This window comes from Xenopus tropicalis, chromosome 7 (assembly GCF_000004195.4).
Source record: "Xenopus tropicalis strain Nigerian chromosome 7, UCB_Xtro_10.0, whole genome shotgun sequence".
Taxonomy (NCBI): Eukaryota; Metazoa; Chordata; class Amphibia; order Anura; family Pipidae; genus Xenopus; species Xenopus tropicalis.
In genome coordinates, this window is record NC_030683.2 from 104620158 (window position 1) to 104639191 (window position 19034).

Genomic DNA, 19034 nt, shown 5'->3' on the forward strand with positions numbered 1-19034 from the left:
GTTGATGGGAAGATGGATGGAGCCAAATACAGGGCAATCTTGGAAGAAAACCTCTTGGAGTCTGCAAAAGACTTGAGACTGGGGCAGAGGTTCACCTTCCAGCAGGACAACGACCCTAAACATAAAGCCAGGGCAACAATGGAATGGTTTAAAACAAAACATATCCATGTGTTAGAATGGCCCAGTCAAAGTCCAGATCTAAATCCAATGGAGAATCTGTGGCAAGATCTGAAAACTGCTGTTCACAAACGCTGTCCATCTAATCTGACTGAGCTGGAGCTGTTTTGCAAAGAAGAATGGGCAAGGATTTCAGTCTCTAGATGTGCAAAGCTGGTAGAGACATACCCTAAAAGCCTGGCAGCTGTAATTGCAGCAAAAGGTGGTTCTACAAAGTATTGACTCAGGGGGCTGAATAATTACACACACCCCACTTTGCAGTTATTTATTTGTAAAAAATGTTTGGAATCATGTATGATTTTCGTTCCACTTCTCACGTGTACACCACTTTGTATTGGTCTTTCACGTGGAATTCCAATAAAATTGATTCATGTTTGTGGCTGTAATGTGACAAAATGTGGAAAAGTTCAAGGGGGCCAAATACTTTTGCAAGCCACTGTATGATTTCCTTTTTCTGTGTAATAATAACAGTACCTGGTACTTGAAGGTAACTAAGCTGCATGAATCCATATTGGTGGCAAAATAATTCTGTTGCATTTATTTAACGTTTAAATGATTTTTAGGATACTAGATTCTGGTGATCCAAATTACAGAAAAATCCCTCATATGGAAAAATCCCAGGTCCAAATACATTTAAATTATTATTTAGTGCCAGAATATAAAGTTACTGTAAATAGCTGTAAGGCACCCACTCATAGCAACTGGCTAAGAATATAGCACACAAAATGAAAAAGATTACTTATTCTAATACTAAACAAAAATAGATGGTACAGGTATTGGACCCCTTATCCAGAAATTTCGAAATTAGGGAAGGGCCATCTCTCATAGACTCCATTTCAATCAAATAATTAGCATTTTTAAAAATGGTTTCCTTTTCTTTGTAATAATAAAACCTTGCACTTTATCCCAGCTAAGATATAATGAATCCTTATTGGAGCCAAAACAATCCTATTGGGTTTAATTACTGTTTAAATATTTTTTTTAGTAGACTTAGGGGCACATTTACTAAGACACGAATCTGAACCGAATTGGAAAAATTCCGATTTGAAAACGAACATTTTGCGACTTTTTCGTATTTTTTGCGATTTTTTCGGCGTCTTTACGACTTTTTCGTTACCAATACGAGTTTTTCGTAGCCATTCCGAAAGTTGCGCAAAATCTGCCGATTTTTTTCGTAGCGTTAAAACTTGCGCAAAAAGTTGCGCCTTTTTCGTAGCGTTAAAACTTAAAAGGTGCGACGTTTCACGCAAGTTTTAACGCTACGAAAAAAGCGCAACTTTTTGTGCAAGTTTTAACGCTACGAAAAATCGCCAGATTTTGCGCAACTTTTGGAATGGCTACGAAAAACTCGCGTTTTTTCGCACAAATCGTATTGGTAACGAAAAAGTCGTAATGACGCCGAAAAAATCGCAAAAAATACGAAAAAGTCGCAAAATACCGATCATTACGAAAAAAACGCAATCGGACGCATTCGGCCCGTTCGTGGCTTAGTAAATGTGCCCCTTAATGTAGGAGATCCAAATTACAGAAAGACCCCTTATCCAGAAAACCCAAGGTCCCAAGCGTTCTGGATATCGGGTCCCATACCTGTACTTCTCAAAGGGAGATTGTATATAAAAACTGGCCCTTCCTTTGCAGCACTTGGAGACATATTTACAGTAGGGTGAATGTTAGCCATCCCTCCAAGTATGGTAGGTGCCTATATAACAGTGCAACAATGTATATATTGTCCAAGAGCTCTACAGCCTCAGCTGCCTAGTGAAACATATATTTTAATAGTGTAACATGTAAGTATTAATTAGAAAAAGTGATCATAATATGGGGGATATGGCTAAAAAACACACCAAAATTACTATACCAATACATTTTGTTCTGTATTAAATACATTTTGTTCTGTTTCTTTTGTGTATTTTAGAAACTCTAGGACACATATCTGCAAATGTCAGAACATACCCCCTACATACAAGAAACACTTAAATGTAAGTGTTTCTAGTCCTTAATTAGCAACATGAATAAGATATAAGAGACTGGTACTTATCAGCTATCTTCAGCTGTGCTATCCATACATGCTTTACAGGATTGTATTTTATCTGTTAAGCTGCTATCAGAACAAACTGTAAACTAGGTAATGGTAACTTTAGAAGAATGGGGGAGTAAGTATCATGTAGCACAGATATGTGTGGCCATCAAAAAAGGTGTTTTCATTATTTAAAGGAACAGTAAGGGCTCTGGCACACGGGGAGATTAGTCGCCCGCGACTAATCTCCCCGAGTTGCCTTCACCTGCCATTCCACAGGCGACAATGTAAGTCGCCGGTGGGATGGCACACGCGGCGGCGCGATTTCGCGCAAATCGCCGAAAAAGCCTCGCGAGAGGACTCGGGGAGATTAGTCGCCCGCGAACAGGGAGATTTGTTGCGGGCGACTAATCTCCCCGTGTGCCAGAGCCCTAACACCAAAAAATGAAAGAGCTTTAAAGTAATAAAAATATAATGCACTGTTGCCCTGCACTGGTAAAACTGGTGTGTTTGCTACAGTAACACTACTATAATTGATATAATAAGCTGCTGTGTAGCCACGGGGGCAGCCATTCAAGCTGGAAAAAAGGAGAAAAGGCACAGGTTACATAGCAGATAACAGATAAGTTCTGTAGAATACAATAGTGTTTTATCTGTTATCTGCTATGTGCCTGTGCCTTTTCTCCTTTGAATGGCTGCCTCCATGGCTACATAGCAGCTTATTTATATAAATTATAGTAGACTTTCTGAAGTAAACACACAACATTTACCAGTGCAGGGCAGCAGCACATTATATTTTAGTTACTTTATACACTTTAATTTTTTGGTGTTACCGTTCCTTTAACTGGAGGGGTTCACACCAATATACTATGGCTAAAAAAGAAAACAACTGATAAAGGGCCACTTACTAATGCCCCAGACACAACAACACAAGCACTAAGAGGGCAACCCCCCCCCCCAAGTGCTCATTTACTAAGCACTCCAGCACAGCTTGTGCTAGATTATAAATTCACAGGTATTTGCACAGAAAACCTGCACCTGTAGTCACTGGCAGCAAGGCAGGGTGCAAATACAAAAAAAAACCTGACGGTTTGCATTTTTTTGGCACTCTTCCACCTTGTTTGCCAGTATTAAATAACCCATTAAATGTTTAATGGCTAAAAAGTTTATTTTCTGGACTGAATCAGGAAGGCCTGAGTTTAGTTCCTGGTGAAGACTCAGGCAAGGTAATATTACAGTATCCAATAGTGCCAGTCAACTCATGTTATGAAATGAGACAAAATTGTAGAAAAACAAAGGAACTTATTCAAGTGCATAGGAATACATTCAATACAATAAAAATGTTCTTTTAAATATTTAGTTTAGTTTAGGGTAATAAAAGTTAACTAAATATATATTAAGGCACAGGGCTGCTTTGCTGCATCCCATGATATCCCCTTAAAGGAGAAGGAAAGTCATTTTGGGATTTTAGTGCCAATAGATTAGCCACATTAGTGCCCTTTAGAACACTATATTTATTTTGCAGAAAGCATTGCCATACCTGAGAAAAGAACCCTAGAAGCTCCCTCAGTTTGATAGTAGCTGCCATTTTAGCTTGGTCTTAATAGCTTCCTGCTGCAGTTCTAGCCAATATAGCTCAGATCACACATTCCTAAGGGAGGGGGAGTGAGTTTATGAATTCTTATGGGAGGGGGGAGCAGGAAAAGGGAGAGAGGAGAGAGCTGCGCAGACTCTGGCCCCAAGAATAAAGGATTTTTCTAAAAGAGGAAGTCTGACACAGAAGAACATGTTTACAAAAAAGGAATCCTGTTTCTTCTAATAGAAGTGCAGTGTTTCCGTGAGTGCTTATGGCTGTATTTACATAGACCTTTCTGATAAAGCTTACTTAGTTTTTACCTTTCCTTCTCCTTTAATCAACAAAATCTGCCTTTTTCCAAATCAAGATGTGGGGTATAGGTGACAGTGAGCATCATTCACTGAGTTTATGACATGCCTTGGCCCAACAGGAGAAATAAAGGTTTATTTACAAATGTAGCCGCAGTTGCAGTTACATAGTAACATAGTAAGTTGGGTTGAAAAAAGACATACGTCCATCACGTTCAACCATAATGCCTATATCTAACCTGCCTAACTACTAGTTGATCCAGAGAAAGGCAAAAAACCCCATCTGAAGCCTCTCTAATTTGCCGCAGAGGGAAAAAAATCCTTCCTGACTCCAAGATGGCAATCGGACCAGTCCCTGGATCAACTAGTACTAAGAGCTATCTCCCATAACCCTGTATTCCCTCACTTGCTAAGAATCCATCCAGCCCCTTCTTAAAGTTATATAGTGTATCAGCCAGCACGACTGATTTGGGGAGGGAATTCCACAACTTCACAGCTCTCACAGTAAAAAATCCTTTCCCAATATTTAAACGGAACCTTCCTTCTTCTAAACGGAGTGGGTGCCCTCGTGTCCGTTGGAAGGACCTACTGGTAAATAAAACATTAGAAAGGTTATTGTATGATCCCTTTATATATTTATACATAGTTATCATGTCACTGAGCACTGGAGACCAGAACTGGACAGCATATTCTAAATGGGGCCTTACCAGCGCTCTGTAAAGGGGAAGAATAACCCTCTCCTCCGGCAAATCTATACCCCATTTAGTACAGCTCAAAACCTTGTTTGCCCTTGCAGCTGCTGCCTGGCATTGCTTGCTACAGCCAAGTTTATTATCTACAAGGATTCCAAGGTCCTTCTCCATTATAGATTTGCCTAGTGCAGTCCCATTAAGGGTATAAGTGGCTTGCATATTTTTACCTTACAGGTGCATGACCTTACATTTATCCAAATTAAATCTCATCTGCCACTTAGCTGCCCAGATTGCCAGTTGGTCAAGATCCTGCTGCAAGGATGCCACATCCTGGATAGAATTGACTGGTCTGCAGAGTTTTGTGTCATCTGCAAACACTGATACATTGCTTATAATACCCTCCCCCAAGTCATTTATGAACAAATTAAACAAAAGTGGACCCAGTACAGAACCCTGAGGGACCCCACTGAGAACCTTATTCCAAATAGAGAATGTACCATTAACAACCACCCTTTGTACCCGATGCTGTAGCCAGTTTTATATCCATGTGCAAATGACTTCACTAAGACCAATAGACCTTAGTTTAGAAAGCAGTCGTTTGTGGGGAACGGTATCAAATGCTTTGGCAAAATCCAAATAGATTATATCTACTGCACCCCCACTGTCAAGCTTCTTACTTACCTCATCATAAAAAGCAATTAAATTGGTCTGACATGACCTGTCCTTCATAAAGCCATGCTGATTACTGCTCATAATGGCATTCTCCAGTACATAATTTTGTATGTGATCCATTAACAAGCTTTCAAATAACTTGCCCACCACGGATGTCAGGCCTATAATTGCCAGGCTGAGATCGTATTCCCTTTTTAAATATAGGAATGACATTCGCCTTCTTCCAATCCCTAGGTACCATACCTGATGATATCGAGTCTGAGAATATCAGAAACAAGGGCCACTGTAATTCTGACCCTAGCTCTCTCAGTACCCGAGGGTGCATTCCATCTGGCCCAGGTGCCTTGTTTACATTTATCTTGTCTAACCCCTTAAGCAACAATGAAGTAGCAGTTACTTTTGTTTGAAAATGAGCCCTATAGAATTGTATCAGGCAACTGTAACTGGAGCTTTTGTTTGTAATAATCAATGAAGCAGCCATATCACCTAATATTAATTATCTGAGATTTTATTATTTGAGGCTTTTCAAACTATTGAACTAAGAATTTCCTACAAAATATTCTGCAGCACCCACACATGAGATTTTAGCTAAAACACTTGCTAGAGAATGATCCAAGGTGCCTTCCTCTTACAAAACACCCCTGCCTTTGGGGCAAAACTGCATTGCAGACATACTGCATTGCAGATTGGTTACTGAGCTTGTAGGCTGCACAAAACAGAATATAGGCACTTCCGTGGGCCCCAAAAGTCTGTCTGGTTTCTCACACAGGCAGAGCTGTCAAGCAACCCCATGTCATGAGGGAGATAATGATCCAATCCAGGCCTTTTTGAGAACTTATTTCATGTTATCAATCATGAATCATGACATGGGGTTGCTTGACAGCTCTGCACAGGAAACTAAACTGTAAAATCTACTGCACCAATAAATGTGAGCCACACAGGCTTTCCAAGCTGAGCTCCACTGATCCTTTAATCCTGTAAATTTGTCAAAGCTACAATTTCTTTTAGTTTCTGTTTCGATAGCAAATTAAATATATAGGGGTTATATCCCATCTCAGGTCATAAGAAGAACTGACTTTACATGTTGTAGGTGAGGAATTTCTGTAACAGATATAAGCATTTTTACCCAAACATAAATACTTCTGGCTTTTAAGTTTATGTTCTGGCTTCACTTAGCCAGCACCACAATTTGCCAACTTATATTTAAATTGGAAGTTTACCTTTAATTAACTTTTAATATGTTATAGACTTGGCAACTGTTCCTTGAGACAACTTCAGAATGCCAAAGTAACTTGCATGTTTGTCCACCAGCAATTTACATTATTGCTGGGGGAAAAGCATTTACAGATTAGTCACTCACTATAGAGCTGGGTCGAATATCATTGTTTGCCAGGGCCCTTAATCATATATTAAGGTGATAAGAAAGAGAGCTAGAGTGTCCAGATAACTTGAAAATTCAGGGACACGTCTAATAAATACATGTTGCGGGGCAGCACTAATTGCATTTTAAATAAACTGCAATCAGTTAAGATCTGCTAGCTGGATTTTCTAGATGTGTCCCTGAATATTCAAGTGATCTGGACACTAGCTTTAAAGTGTCTTTCTTGCCCATTTGTGTCTGTTAGTTACCCCTCCCATATAGATTGTAGCAGGGACCTCGTTCATCTTGTTTCTGACTCTTATTGCAACTGTACCTTGTATTTATTTGTATTTATTGTTGTACTTTGTATTTATCCATTATCTTTAACCCCCCCGTTTGTATTAATGTATTCTACTGTACAGCGCTGCGTACATAAGTAGCGCTTTATAAATAAAGATATACATACATATACATAACCTTAATATATGATTAAGGGTCCTCTAGTCACCCTACTTTAAAGCGGTAGTTCATCTTTAAATTAATGTTTAGCCTGTAGCAGACCTTTCATTCTGTCTTTTTTTATGATGTTTGAATTTTCAGCCTTAAGGTGGCCATACACGCACCGATATTATCGTACGAAACCTCGTTTCGTACGATAATCGGTGCGTGTATGGCATGTCAGCGAGCCGACCGATATCGCAGGAAGCTGCTGAAATCGGTCGGCTCGCCGATCGGCCAAGTTAGAAAATTTTGATCGGGCGCCATAGAAGGCGCCTGACCAAAATTCTCCCTTCAGAGCTGAATCGGCAGAAGGAGGTAGAAATCCTATTGTTTCTACCTCCTTACCTGCCGATTCAGCCCTGAATGGTGTGTGGCGGATCTGACGATGTTTCGTGCGACCGACGGTCGTACGAAACATCGTGCGATCGCCACGTGTATGGCCAGCTTAAGTAGCACTCTACTACTCCATTCAGACAACTACCACCTCTTTCTGCTACGTTAAATGGGCACCTAGAAACTAGCCATAACATTTCAGAACTGAAGCTCTGCATAACAAAAACATAAATAATTAAAAAAACACAAAAAATAAAATAAGAAAGACCAAATGCAAGTTGTCTTAAAATACCACTGTCAGGCTTGTCAGCATCATGTCAACTTGCCAGAAATACTAAATGGCACACAGGCCAGCCAGGGTACCAAAGAGAATACCTGAGGAGAAGACAAAACATAGGTGAATAGTGCTCTGTAACAAAGTGTAGTGTAATTTGTTCTATAAGCTATTAGTGCTTTGGTTCATTAGGTAGTGCCCAACAAATTGCACCATGTGTTCTACCTTAAAAACATTTTTTTTAAATATTAATTTTATCTTTACAGAGTATAGGTAGGTAATTTATAATACACTAAAAGTTAGTTCCCCTTTAAGAGCATATTGGCCCCCCTTGCCACTGCCATAGTAGCCATCAGCAGCCATTCACCTGAGCATCCCTAAAAAAACTCCTTGTGCTTACTGGCCAAATCACTACAGAAGCTGACAGGCACTCGCTTCCCAGCATGCAGAGCGCACACGGGTCACGTGGTGCCGTCATTACGCAGGGCGGCAGGCGGGAGGCCGAAGACAAGACGTACAGGGAGGAGGAGAAGGAGGAGACTGGAGGTTCAGGCGGTGGTATTGGGGGGGCAGCGATAAACACAACATGGCGGAAGGAGCCGCCGCTGCCGCGCAAGCAAAGGAGAGGCGGAAGGAACAGCTGAGGCAGTGGGCTCGTTCCTGTACCAACCAGGAGCCCGCCGAACCGCGCTGGCAGCGGCGAAGAAGAAGGCGGCGGCGAGTTGGTGACGGTGATGAGGAGGAAGATGAGGGGGACCGGGGTTCCCAGGGAGAAGGGGATGGGCGGGCGGTGCGATTTGAAAGGTCGGCCGAGTTCCTGGCAGCCTGCGCCGCTGGGGATCTGCTGGAAGCGGAGGATATGCTGACAAGGGACAGTGGGAAAGAGGTGATTGACAGCACCAACACGGACGGGATCAGCGCTCTGCACCAGGTGAGCTGTGGCAAGGGCACGGGATGACTTGGGGTATCCTAGCAACGGGAAGTGGCACTCCGGTCTCCGGGGGCACTTGTAGGGTAAGACCGGGGGCATTTACTATTGGCTTGTGGTCTCACAGGGGCCCATATATAATGTCGGGCATTAGGTAGTAGGAGAATAGAATTCAGGGATGTCCAGCCTTCCAGCTGTGGCTGGACTGCAGCCCCTATGGCCTTGTTCGATTGCCACCCCTTCCTCCAGAATAGGGCCGCAGGGTCCTTCTCTAATTCATTCCCTGACTCACTCTCTGCTCATGTGAGCAGTATGGGGCTCTCCAGCACTTGGGGATCAGCCCTGCATCAGCCTTTATTGTCTTCAGATGGGGAGATGTAGTTCAGAACTGCAGTTTATAGTACCTGACAGAAGTAGAGTTGTGTGATAATGCCATGGTGCTGTCATATTGGGCCTCATTTTCAGTACAATATGTGTCACTTAGTTGCTAGAGTCTGTGGCAGCTTCTTCTCTTGTTAAACTGTGTGTAACACAAAGCTTTGCTCTCACAAACTCTTCTGTCCTGAAGTGGTTCTGGCTGAGCACAGCCCCTTAATTCCGGGGAATCGCACAGAGTCCTATGTGAAGGCAGTCATTGCATGTCTTACCCTCTCAGGGGCATTTAGTGACACTCCAGCCATTGAATTACAGCTCCTCTTGTCCATTGGCAACCAGAAGATCAAGTTCTTATAGTTGGGTGGTGCAAGGTGGTATCTGTTCTAATTTGCTGCAATTTGGGCATGGGACTTACTCAAACACAGATGGCATGTCGAGTCCTATTGAGCGATGTTTTGCCTTGATGAGTTCTACACAGTTAAACCTTAGATCCACTGGGGTTTTACATGAGGGAACTTTGAATGAATTAAAATGATCCATCTTTTATTAATAGATCATGTATGCCTTCCCTGTGGCAGCAGAAAAGCTGTGGGATATTATGATCATTGTCAGGGCTTCCTAATGTGCGCAACTTCTTTTGATACATGCTGGGAGTCAAGACAGCACTTCAGTGACCATGTTGTAAAAAGTTTTCTGGTTTGTTGTGCACTCCCTGTTCAAACTATGGTGAAGTTAATGGGTGGAAAGAGGTGATAAGGTCGTCATACACCTTACAATTACGATCTTTCCTGCGACCATTGGTCGTTCCCACCCTCAACTGACGTTAAGAGCTGAATCGTCCGATATAGAGGTAGAAACAAAAGGGATTCTACCTCCACCTGACTATTCTGCCCTAAATGCAGATTTTGCTTGGGTGCCTTCAACTGTATTTTCTGGGGTTTAGTAGCCGTAACAAGTAGCTGCTACTAAGTAGCTCAGCATTTATGCTTCAATGTTTATTTGCAAACCAACTTGGAAAAGCTTGCTCTCCCTTGCTGGGCCCTTGAGCCACATCTGGCTTCAGAGCTTTTAAACGATCAGCACTAGTCTATAAATCCAAGGAATAAACTGTGCATGTTTCCTCTTGTGTTCTGCTATTGATTACAAAAACTTTTGGGGCAGCATGTTGACCTTTCCCCTGATGTGATTTTCTCTGTTAATAAAAACATTGCAACTTGGGCTATAAATCAGTATGTCAGACTACCAAGGCCATTCTGCATTGTTGTGCTATTATCAGGGTGTTGCTGCCTACTTGTTAGTAAACTTTTAAAGATAATCACACACACTGGCTGGCAAGCATTTCTATTTATTCATTGTATATCAAAGTGGTGCATTATCCTGTTTTCATGTGTTTTGGGTCAGTAAAGCTGGCCATACACGCACCGATAATATCGTACGAAACCTTGTTTCGTACAATATTCGGTGCGTGTATGGCAAGTCGGCGAGGCGACTGATATCGCAGGAGGCTGCTGATATCGGTCGACTCGCCGATCGGGCAGGTTAAAAGATTTTGATTGGGCATCATAGAATGCGCCTGAGCAAAATCTACCTTCAGGCATGAATTGGCAGAAGGAGGTAGAAATCCTATTGTTTCTACCTCCATATCTGCCGTTTCAGCCCTGAACGTTAGTGGCCGATTGGAGCGATCTTTCGTGCGACCGATGGTCCCAAGAAAGATCGAAAATCGCCACGTGTGTGGCCACCTTAAGTATAAGTGTTTAGTAACTGAGGTATTCTCCATTTTGTTATAAGTCTAGGATCTATTCTATAGAATGCTTAGGACCTGAGGTTTTTCGAATAAGGTATCTTTCTGTAATTAAGATCTTTTACCTCGTCTGCTAAAAAATTATTTTAACATTAAATAAACCCACTAGTATTTTGCAAGGAAAATGGATTCATGCAGCTAAAGGTGACCATACACGTTAAGCTCCACTCGCTTGTCAATGTCGCAAGCGAGCAGATCTTCTCCCGATATCCCCCACCTACGGATGGGCGATATCGGGGGAATCCAGGCTAATTCAGTTGTTTGACCCTGGGGCAGCTAGAATCCGCCCGTGTATGGCCACCTTTAGTTAGGATCAGGAACCAAGGTACTGTTTTGTTATTATAGAAAAAAAGGAAGGTTGTCCTTCCTGTAATTTTAAACTTTTTGCATAACGTGTTCCCGTATAAGGGGTCACATTCCTGGAAGCGATTCAGTTCTCTGTGTGTGGCTCCTGTGCATTTTCCTAAGAATTGTGATTGTGACAAATCGTTGACATTACTTTTAATGGAATCCAGAATGTTTCTGAAGCCTGTTGTTTATACCACTCATTTGGGGTAAGAAAGGGGTTCCCAATGTTGGTCCCAGAAGTAGTGCTTCAACCCAAAAAGTCTGAAAACATATGTCCTGAAGTAGCAAGCTGTTTTAGCAGTTGGCAAGTGACCAATGTTACCATTTGGCATGGCATCTGTCAACAGTACAAAAATATAACTTCTACAAGTGTGTTTTAAGATAACAGTTAACTGTTTCTCTCAGTAGCACTTTAATATCCGTGGCATGTAACTCTTAACATTTATCCAGTCTAACAATTGTTAAGTTGAAACATACGTTGGTAATGTCCCTGGGAGAGGTTAGTCGCCCATGATAAATCTCTGCTACCGCAAGCAACTAATTTCCCTGAAAAGCCATTCCTCCGGCAATAATGGGAATTACTGGTGGAAAGGCCTTTGAATCTCTTTCATTTTCTGAAGATTAGTAGCCCACTAGTGATGTGTGGGCCGGCCCGATACCGACCTCGGCACATCACTTGCGGGTTCGAGTTGAGCTTTTCCGCTCGCCCCCTCCCCGCCTACAACCTTACACTGCCGGCTACCTCTTCCATATTTTTAGGGGCGCACCAAACACGCCACATCCCTTTTGCGACATAATTGCAGGGAGGGTGTGGCTCTATAAATAGAGGGGAGAAGCTGGGTCAAGTAGGGTTAGGGTCGGGTGCGGGTCGAGGTTTTCTTTATATCACTATATCACTATCGCCCGTGGTTTCTTTACTGTCACTTGCACTGGTGAAATGAGGTTTTGAAAAATCTTGATTCTGACTATCAATAGAATTAATATATGTCTTAAAGTTACTGATTTGCACTGTGATCTTATTTATGGTTATGGTTACACTTCTGGTTCTGAATGGGTGAGCAAAGTCTGCCAACAGATTAACGTAACTAAAAAGAGATTTACTTAGCATTCCCTTTTTAAAGTTTCTGTTTTGGCCATAAGCGTTTTCTAGTCAAATTTTCACAATAAAGTGTAAGTTTCCATACAAATATATTTGTGTAATATCCACAACTGGTTCTCTAGTGCATGTTTTGTTAACTTGTTGAAGACTCTGTACCATAAGAGCTGTATGCTGGCCGTTTCTCAGGATTCTTCCACACCCTTTCATAACTTTATGGCGCTTGAGTTTATCTAGGTTTAGTTGTGATACAACCAATGTGATGTTTTATAAGTTGCTATGGTGTTGTCTGTTAAATAACTTTGTTACGTCACTGAGAGGTTACATTTTTATTCCTATACATTATTGTGTTTGATTTGTAAAACAAATCTATATACAGTCTGACCTTTAGCTGCTATGCAGTCTGGCCCTATAGCCCTTCTGAAGCATGAATGGCCTCCATGGTTATATTTTATATGTAGGTAAAGGACCAACACTCCTACAGACTATAGGCAATTTATATTGAGTGTTTTTTATCTGTGGTGGCTGAACAAGGATATATTTTATATCAAATCTGGTCCTTAAGAAATACAGGCATGTGCTCTACTGACGTCTATGAAGCCCACTAATTGCGCCAAGGCTCTGCTGTAGGACGCAGTCTGCAGAGAATGTTACATGTGTTGTATATACACTACACACACACTCTGGTGGGGAGTACTTTATACAGATAGGTTGTCGGAGTTGACATCCTGGAAAGAATAGCCTACATGCAACCTAAAGCTGCCTTTCCTTGAAATCAGTAGGTCTAAAGAAAGTGAGTAGATTTGGCCTTTGTCACTTCCAGCCCAGCCTGATGCTTTGGTTAACTACATTTTCTGTTCAGACACACAAGGACTTTCACTAAGCAGGTAGTTTGAAGTAAGTCCAGCCTTACAGACCCTTATGACCTGTTTGATACACCATCTTGTTGGTCATTTTGCCACTGACATGGCTATTCAAACTAGAAACTCTCCCTTTCCCCAGTAACAATATATAGCGCTATTGCATTTCCTTTTGGGGCTGGTCAGATTTGCTAGGTGCTAATGTGGCGCCAGCTTTGCTAGGACTGCCATTGCTAATTAGTCTATACTCCAGTGCAATGAGAGATACATTGGCTAATTAAGCACACAGGAATTTTGATGCCACTCCTGTCATTGTTGCCCTATTGATAGTTATTTAAAAAAAAAAAAAAAATAATCACTGTTAATAATTTATATAGGGATAGGCATGAGTGCCCACCAAAAAATGGTTCTTAGAGCTCCATGCACTGTGCTCTGCATCCGGTGGTGGATTAAAGATCTTGTGCAAGGTGCATAGGGCAGTAAGTATAGAGCTTTCAGCACCTTGTGTTTCCTGGTGCTTGCCAGCTTGTCCATAGTAATTGTCATGTGATTTTGCTTTTTGCACCCATTTTAGGGATGGACACTTGCATTGCAGCCAAGTTTTTTTTTTTTTTTTAAATAAATGGTGCTTTGTAGTCTTCGGTTACTTAAAATACAGTGGTACCAGGTAACAGAACATTTTATTTAGCTGTATATAACATTTTTTTTTTTTTAGATTTCCTTGCTGCCAAGTTGCTTGTGGTATTATGTTATGGCAAAACTGCAGAGAGAGAGAGAGAACGGGGTTCTGCGTTATTGCAAGAATGGTGGTGCAGGGTTAATACAGATGAATAGTGATTGCTGACCTCAGAGGTGATATAGTTTAGAGCAATAGTTTTATCTCAGGTTTCCCTGAATTAGTTGATGAAGTACATTCAGTATAACTAAAGATTACATATTGCAAAATATATAAGAAACAAATACCCCTAATGATTCATATTAGAGAATAAAGGAAGAAAAGTTCTGATAAATTAAAAATAACACTTCAGCAAACAGTGCAGCAATGTCTGGTAGGGCATAGCTTGAATATAGGCACAGTTACAGGAAGCTTTCATGCTTTGAGTCACTGGTTGCCTACATATCTACTAACCGGAATAATGAAATATTTACTGCACGCACAGTCTAAATACAGAACAACCAGGGAAACTAGAAGTGAAGTAAAATATAACAGAATAGAAGTAAAGCTCTCTGTGCAGAGGAAGTATTAAGGTGGGCATGTACGGGCCGATTGTAGCTGCCGATATCGGTCCTGTGGACCGATTCAGCAGCTTATCGGCCCGTGTAGAGGCAGCAACGTCTGGCCTGCCTGACTGAAATCGGGCAGATATTGATCGTTCAGGTAAAAAAATTTAGTCGGATCGGTGAACGCATCAGCTCGTTGATGCGGTCCCCGAACCGACTGCGCCCTTAACAGTCGTTATAATTAGCCTAAATTCCCCCGATGTCACCCACCCGTAGGTGGGGGTATCGGGAGAAGACCCTCTTGCTTGGTGTCCTCGCCAGGCGAGCGGATCGTTACATGTATGGCCACCTTTACTTTACATTTATTAGACACAGTGATAGAGATTAGCCTTCACTTACTGATGCCAAGGGTAGGAATAAAGGTGAAAGGACTTCAAAGCCTCGCAAGGAATCTTTGGGCTTCTTTGTAAAATGGAAGCGACACATATGCCATCCCACCGTCTATTTAAATTCTTACCGGTGGGATGGAAAGTCTGGGAGATTAGTTGCCCACAATAGCGAAGATTTATCACGGGTGACTAATCTCCCTGTGTGCCACTGCCCTAAGAGTGAAAACACACAAAGCTGCTTTAAGCGGCTACAAAAATGGACAATGCTGATAGTTTACTAATAATTGCCTTTACATGTGTTTTAGCAAAGACAGTTCTTAGTATTGTCTGTGGCAAGGTATTTTTCTGGCGTTTTGTAGCCTTGACAAGTAGCTGATACTAAGGGCTCTGGCACACGGGGAGATTAGTCGCCCGCGCAGGCGATTTCGGCAAATCGCCAAAAACGCCTTGCGAGGCAATTTCGGCGATTTGCCGAAATCGCCTGCGCAGCGTGTGCTATCCCACCGGCGACTTACATTTTCGCCGGTGGGATGGCAATTCGGGGAGATTAGTTGCCCGCGAACAGGGAGATTTGTCGCGGGCGACTAATCTCCCCGTGTGCCAGAGCCCTAAGTGCGTCTTAGTCCTAAGGATAATAAAGGGAAATAGCCCAGTAAACAATCACTAATAGCCTAATTAAAACCAAATGAAACTACTAAAACAATAAGGGCGAAGACAGACGGGGTGATTAGTCGCCGAAATTTTTAAAACCTTATTGCTGCGATGGCTAATTCCATACATAAACATACAAGTCGCTGCATCTGAAATATTCAGTGGGCATTGTTATGCACTATAATGATTAGTTACCGTAACTAAGTTTTTAAAAGCGTGCCGACTAGTCATCCCGCTCAGCAGTGAGCAGTCGCAGGAGTGTGACTGAAGTTCATTAGAGCACAACTAATGTGACTGTGGGCGCCTGGGAAATAAAGAATATGGCTAGCCCCATTTGAAATTTCAAAATTAAATATTAAAAAAATCTGCTTTTTTGCAGTCAAGTGGAGAACATACAAACTCCTTGCAGATAGTACCCTGTTTGGAATCAAACTTGGCTGTAATCATCATCATCATTTAGCCAACAAGCCACACTGCATGTGATCTGCAATTGGCAGCAGCTTGTGACAGGAAGATAGAAATACTGCACGTAATCTATTTTTATTATTTTTTAGGTATTGTGTTTTAATAAAAAATGATTAGATTTGAATGTGTACAGAAAGTTTCCTTATTGCAGCTGACAGCTGAATTGCAGAGTATTAATGCCCTGTGGCACTCACATGGTACTGCTAGTGCGTTTAGGCTTTCTGCTCTACGTTCCATGTAACATGCTCATATCTACACATAGCGAGACTGACAGAATGACCTTGAGAAAGATTTGTACAGCTTTGCTGACACCAGTTTAGCCTGCAGTGTATTGGCTACTTGCACGCTTGCTAGCCCTGCTCCTAATCGCTTGCCTTGTTTTCTATTGCAGTACACTTATTATTGGTGTCTTATAGGGCTGGAAAGTGTCTCTGTGCTTGTGTGGTGATAAATGAATGTCCTATAATCCATATGTCTATGCTTGTCTTCTTCCATAGCTTGAATACAAGTATGGGATCTCTTTTCTGGAAATCTGTTATGCAGAAAGTCATTCCTGCAGTGTTCAATAAACAAGTAGTTCCCCTGTCTTAACCGTGAATAATTCAGTATCTTGTTGTGGCTCATGACATCCGGTCTTGGCCTTCCTCAGGTGGACATTTTTAGGCTAAAATCAGCCTGTACCACTGGTTTGTCGGATTTCTGTTATAGACAGTAACAACTACGTCTTGGCATTTCTCTACCGGCAAAGAAAGCCACATGTTTCTAACGTTCATGTACATGTAGTGTATCTACAGGTTGTTCTCAGTCTGGGTAAACACCCACGCTGGGCTGTGCAGCCTACCAGAGTCTGGCCAAAAAGCAGTGTCAGTCAGGTCCTATAAGGCTAATGTCCCACGGAGCAAGTTAGTCACCCGCAATAGAGCTCTACTGCCATGGGCGACTAATTGCTTTGAACACCGACTTTGGGGCAGTTGGTCGCCTGCGGCAGCAGAGGTCTTTCACGAACGACTCGCTCCATGGGTCATTAGCCTGAGGTCTATTTGTCCATTGAATCTATTCACTTTGTCTTATCTAGGCCTCTTAATTCTTTTAATTTTATTTTCATTGCATTCCAAACAGCATTTTGGTAAATATAAACAATTTCACTGCCAGAAGAATCTCATTTTGGTTACTGCCAGACAATTTTTGAACATTTTGTATCCTTTCACTTTAAGAGCTTTTCTGGGGGACATTTATCTTACCTATAACTATATATATATATATATATATATATATATATATATATATATATATATATATATGTATAAAATTATTGTTATTTTTGGGACAACCTATGTTTTCAATTTCAATATCTGTTTGAATTTATGTGTAATTAGATAGTAACTTTTAAATTATTGAAAATTTAAAAAAAACATTAATACAAGACATTGTAAGATTTAATACTGCCATTAATAGGAAACCCTTCATGGATAATTTGAGTTTGGGTGTAACTTTACTAAGCATATCTAGTATAAATAAATCTAAAGCAACTGGACTTGTTAAGTAATCATTGAAGACGTTTCACTACTCATCCGAGCAAGTCATGAGTAGCATGAAGGCGCCTGAGCAAAATCTGCCTTCAGGGCTGAATCGGCAGAAGGAGGTAGAAATCCTATTGTTTCTACCTCCTTATCTGCCGTTTCAGCCCTGAACGTTAGTGGCTGATTGAATGATCTTTCGTGCGACCTAGAGCTGGGCGGTATGACCAAAAATTTATATCACGGTATTTTTCAAAATTATATCGGTGTCACGGTATTTGACGGTATTTTTTTTTTTCCATGCATGATTAGGTGTTAACCCCATTTCCTAATAAATTAGAGAATAATTACTGCAGTATTGAAAATCAGTCGTAAGGTAAATCAGGCAGGCTTAGTTTCCCAGGCAAGGCCGCAGACAACATAGCACAGGAGGAGGCGTTTGATAGCTTTAAATACCCCCCACGCATGCCCAGAACCGGCGCCGTCAGCGCGTCGTGGACGTACACGCTTTGACATGTATGTGCGCACCTGGACGCGCGTGCGCAACGTCCCGCGGACAAGGGGGCGCGCGAGACTGGGCCGCACAGGTGAGTACCCTGACACCCCGGTATTGCGGTATCTGAAAAATGAATATAGTTTTAAAAAAAAAAAACACCGGTATTAAACGGTATATCGCCCAGCCCTAGCGACCATCGGTCGCAAATCGCCACGTGTGTGGCCACCTTTACAATGTGCCATTGTGATTGAATTAGTGGAAGAGTATATATGCTGAGGACTTCCCATACCAGTCAGTTGAACTGAAGAAGCTGCTTGGATGAGTAGTGAAACGTCTTCAGCGATTACTTAACAAGTCCAGTTGCTTTGGATTTATTTATACTAGATATACCATGACCTGGATGAATAAAAATCTTCATAGTCATTTTACTAAGCATACTTTAACCATATACTATGTGTAACACACAATAGACACAAACATGTACATATATAAAAATAATAGCAAACCAAGTTGAGCAATTTCTTTCAATATTATCTTCCACAGGTCATTGGGTACCAACATAAAGCATCCATAACCTGAATGCCAGGGGTCTGCTAAACCGTTTAATGCCTAATGTGCTTACATTTAAAGTATGTGACATGTAGAGGCCGCATTTAAGCTACTGCTAAAGCAACATAGATAATGAATTTTATGTGGGATAAAGTCATGAAAAAGTATGTTCAACCAGAATGGCAAAATAGATTTTCTCTCACATCTAATAAGGGTACATATTTATTTATTCTCTAAAACATAATTAATCCTAAATATTAATGGGAGTGTAGTGGCCCAAAATTTAAAATCGTGCATATGAACCAATATGGCTATTTCATCTACTGAAAAATCAACATCTTAACTGCATTTTATGTGGATTAAATCCATAAATGTAAGTTCAGAAATCTGTTTTAGATGAAATTACAGCTTCTAAATATGACAAA

At 41.4% G+C, this 19034-nt stretch overlaps 1 protein-coding gene across 6 annotated transcripts in view; it reads left to right on the forward strand.

The window, feature by feature from the left end:
* The first annotated feature begins 8373 nt into the window (after positions 1-8373).
* The window catches only part of ppp1r12c (protein phosphatase 1 regulatory subunit 12C), a 56096-nt gene continuing 45435 nt past the window's right edge, over positions 8374-19034 (forward strand). For 4 of the 6 annotated variants that reach the window (XM_018095482.2, XM_031906626.1, XM_031906624.1 and 1 more), the window contains exon 1: positions 8374-8841. In XM_018095482.2, coding sequence (XP_017950971.1) covers positions 8497-8841 — 345 coding nt within the window. In that variant the 5' untranslated portion in view covers positions 8374-8496. The remainder of the gene's footprint in view (positions 8842-19034) is intronic. The other 2 variants (XM_002938272.5, XM_004916235.4) reach the window with 1 other exon arrangement.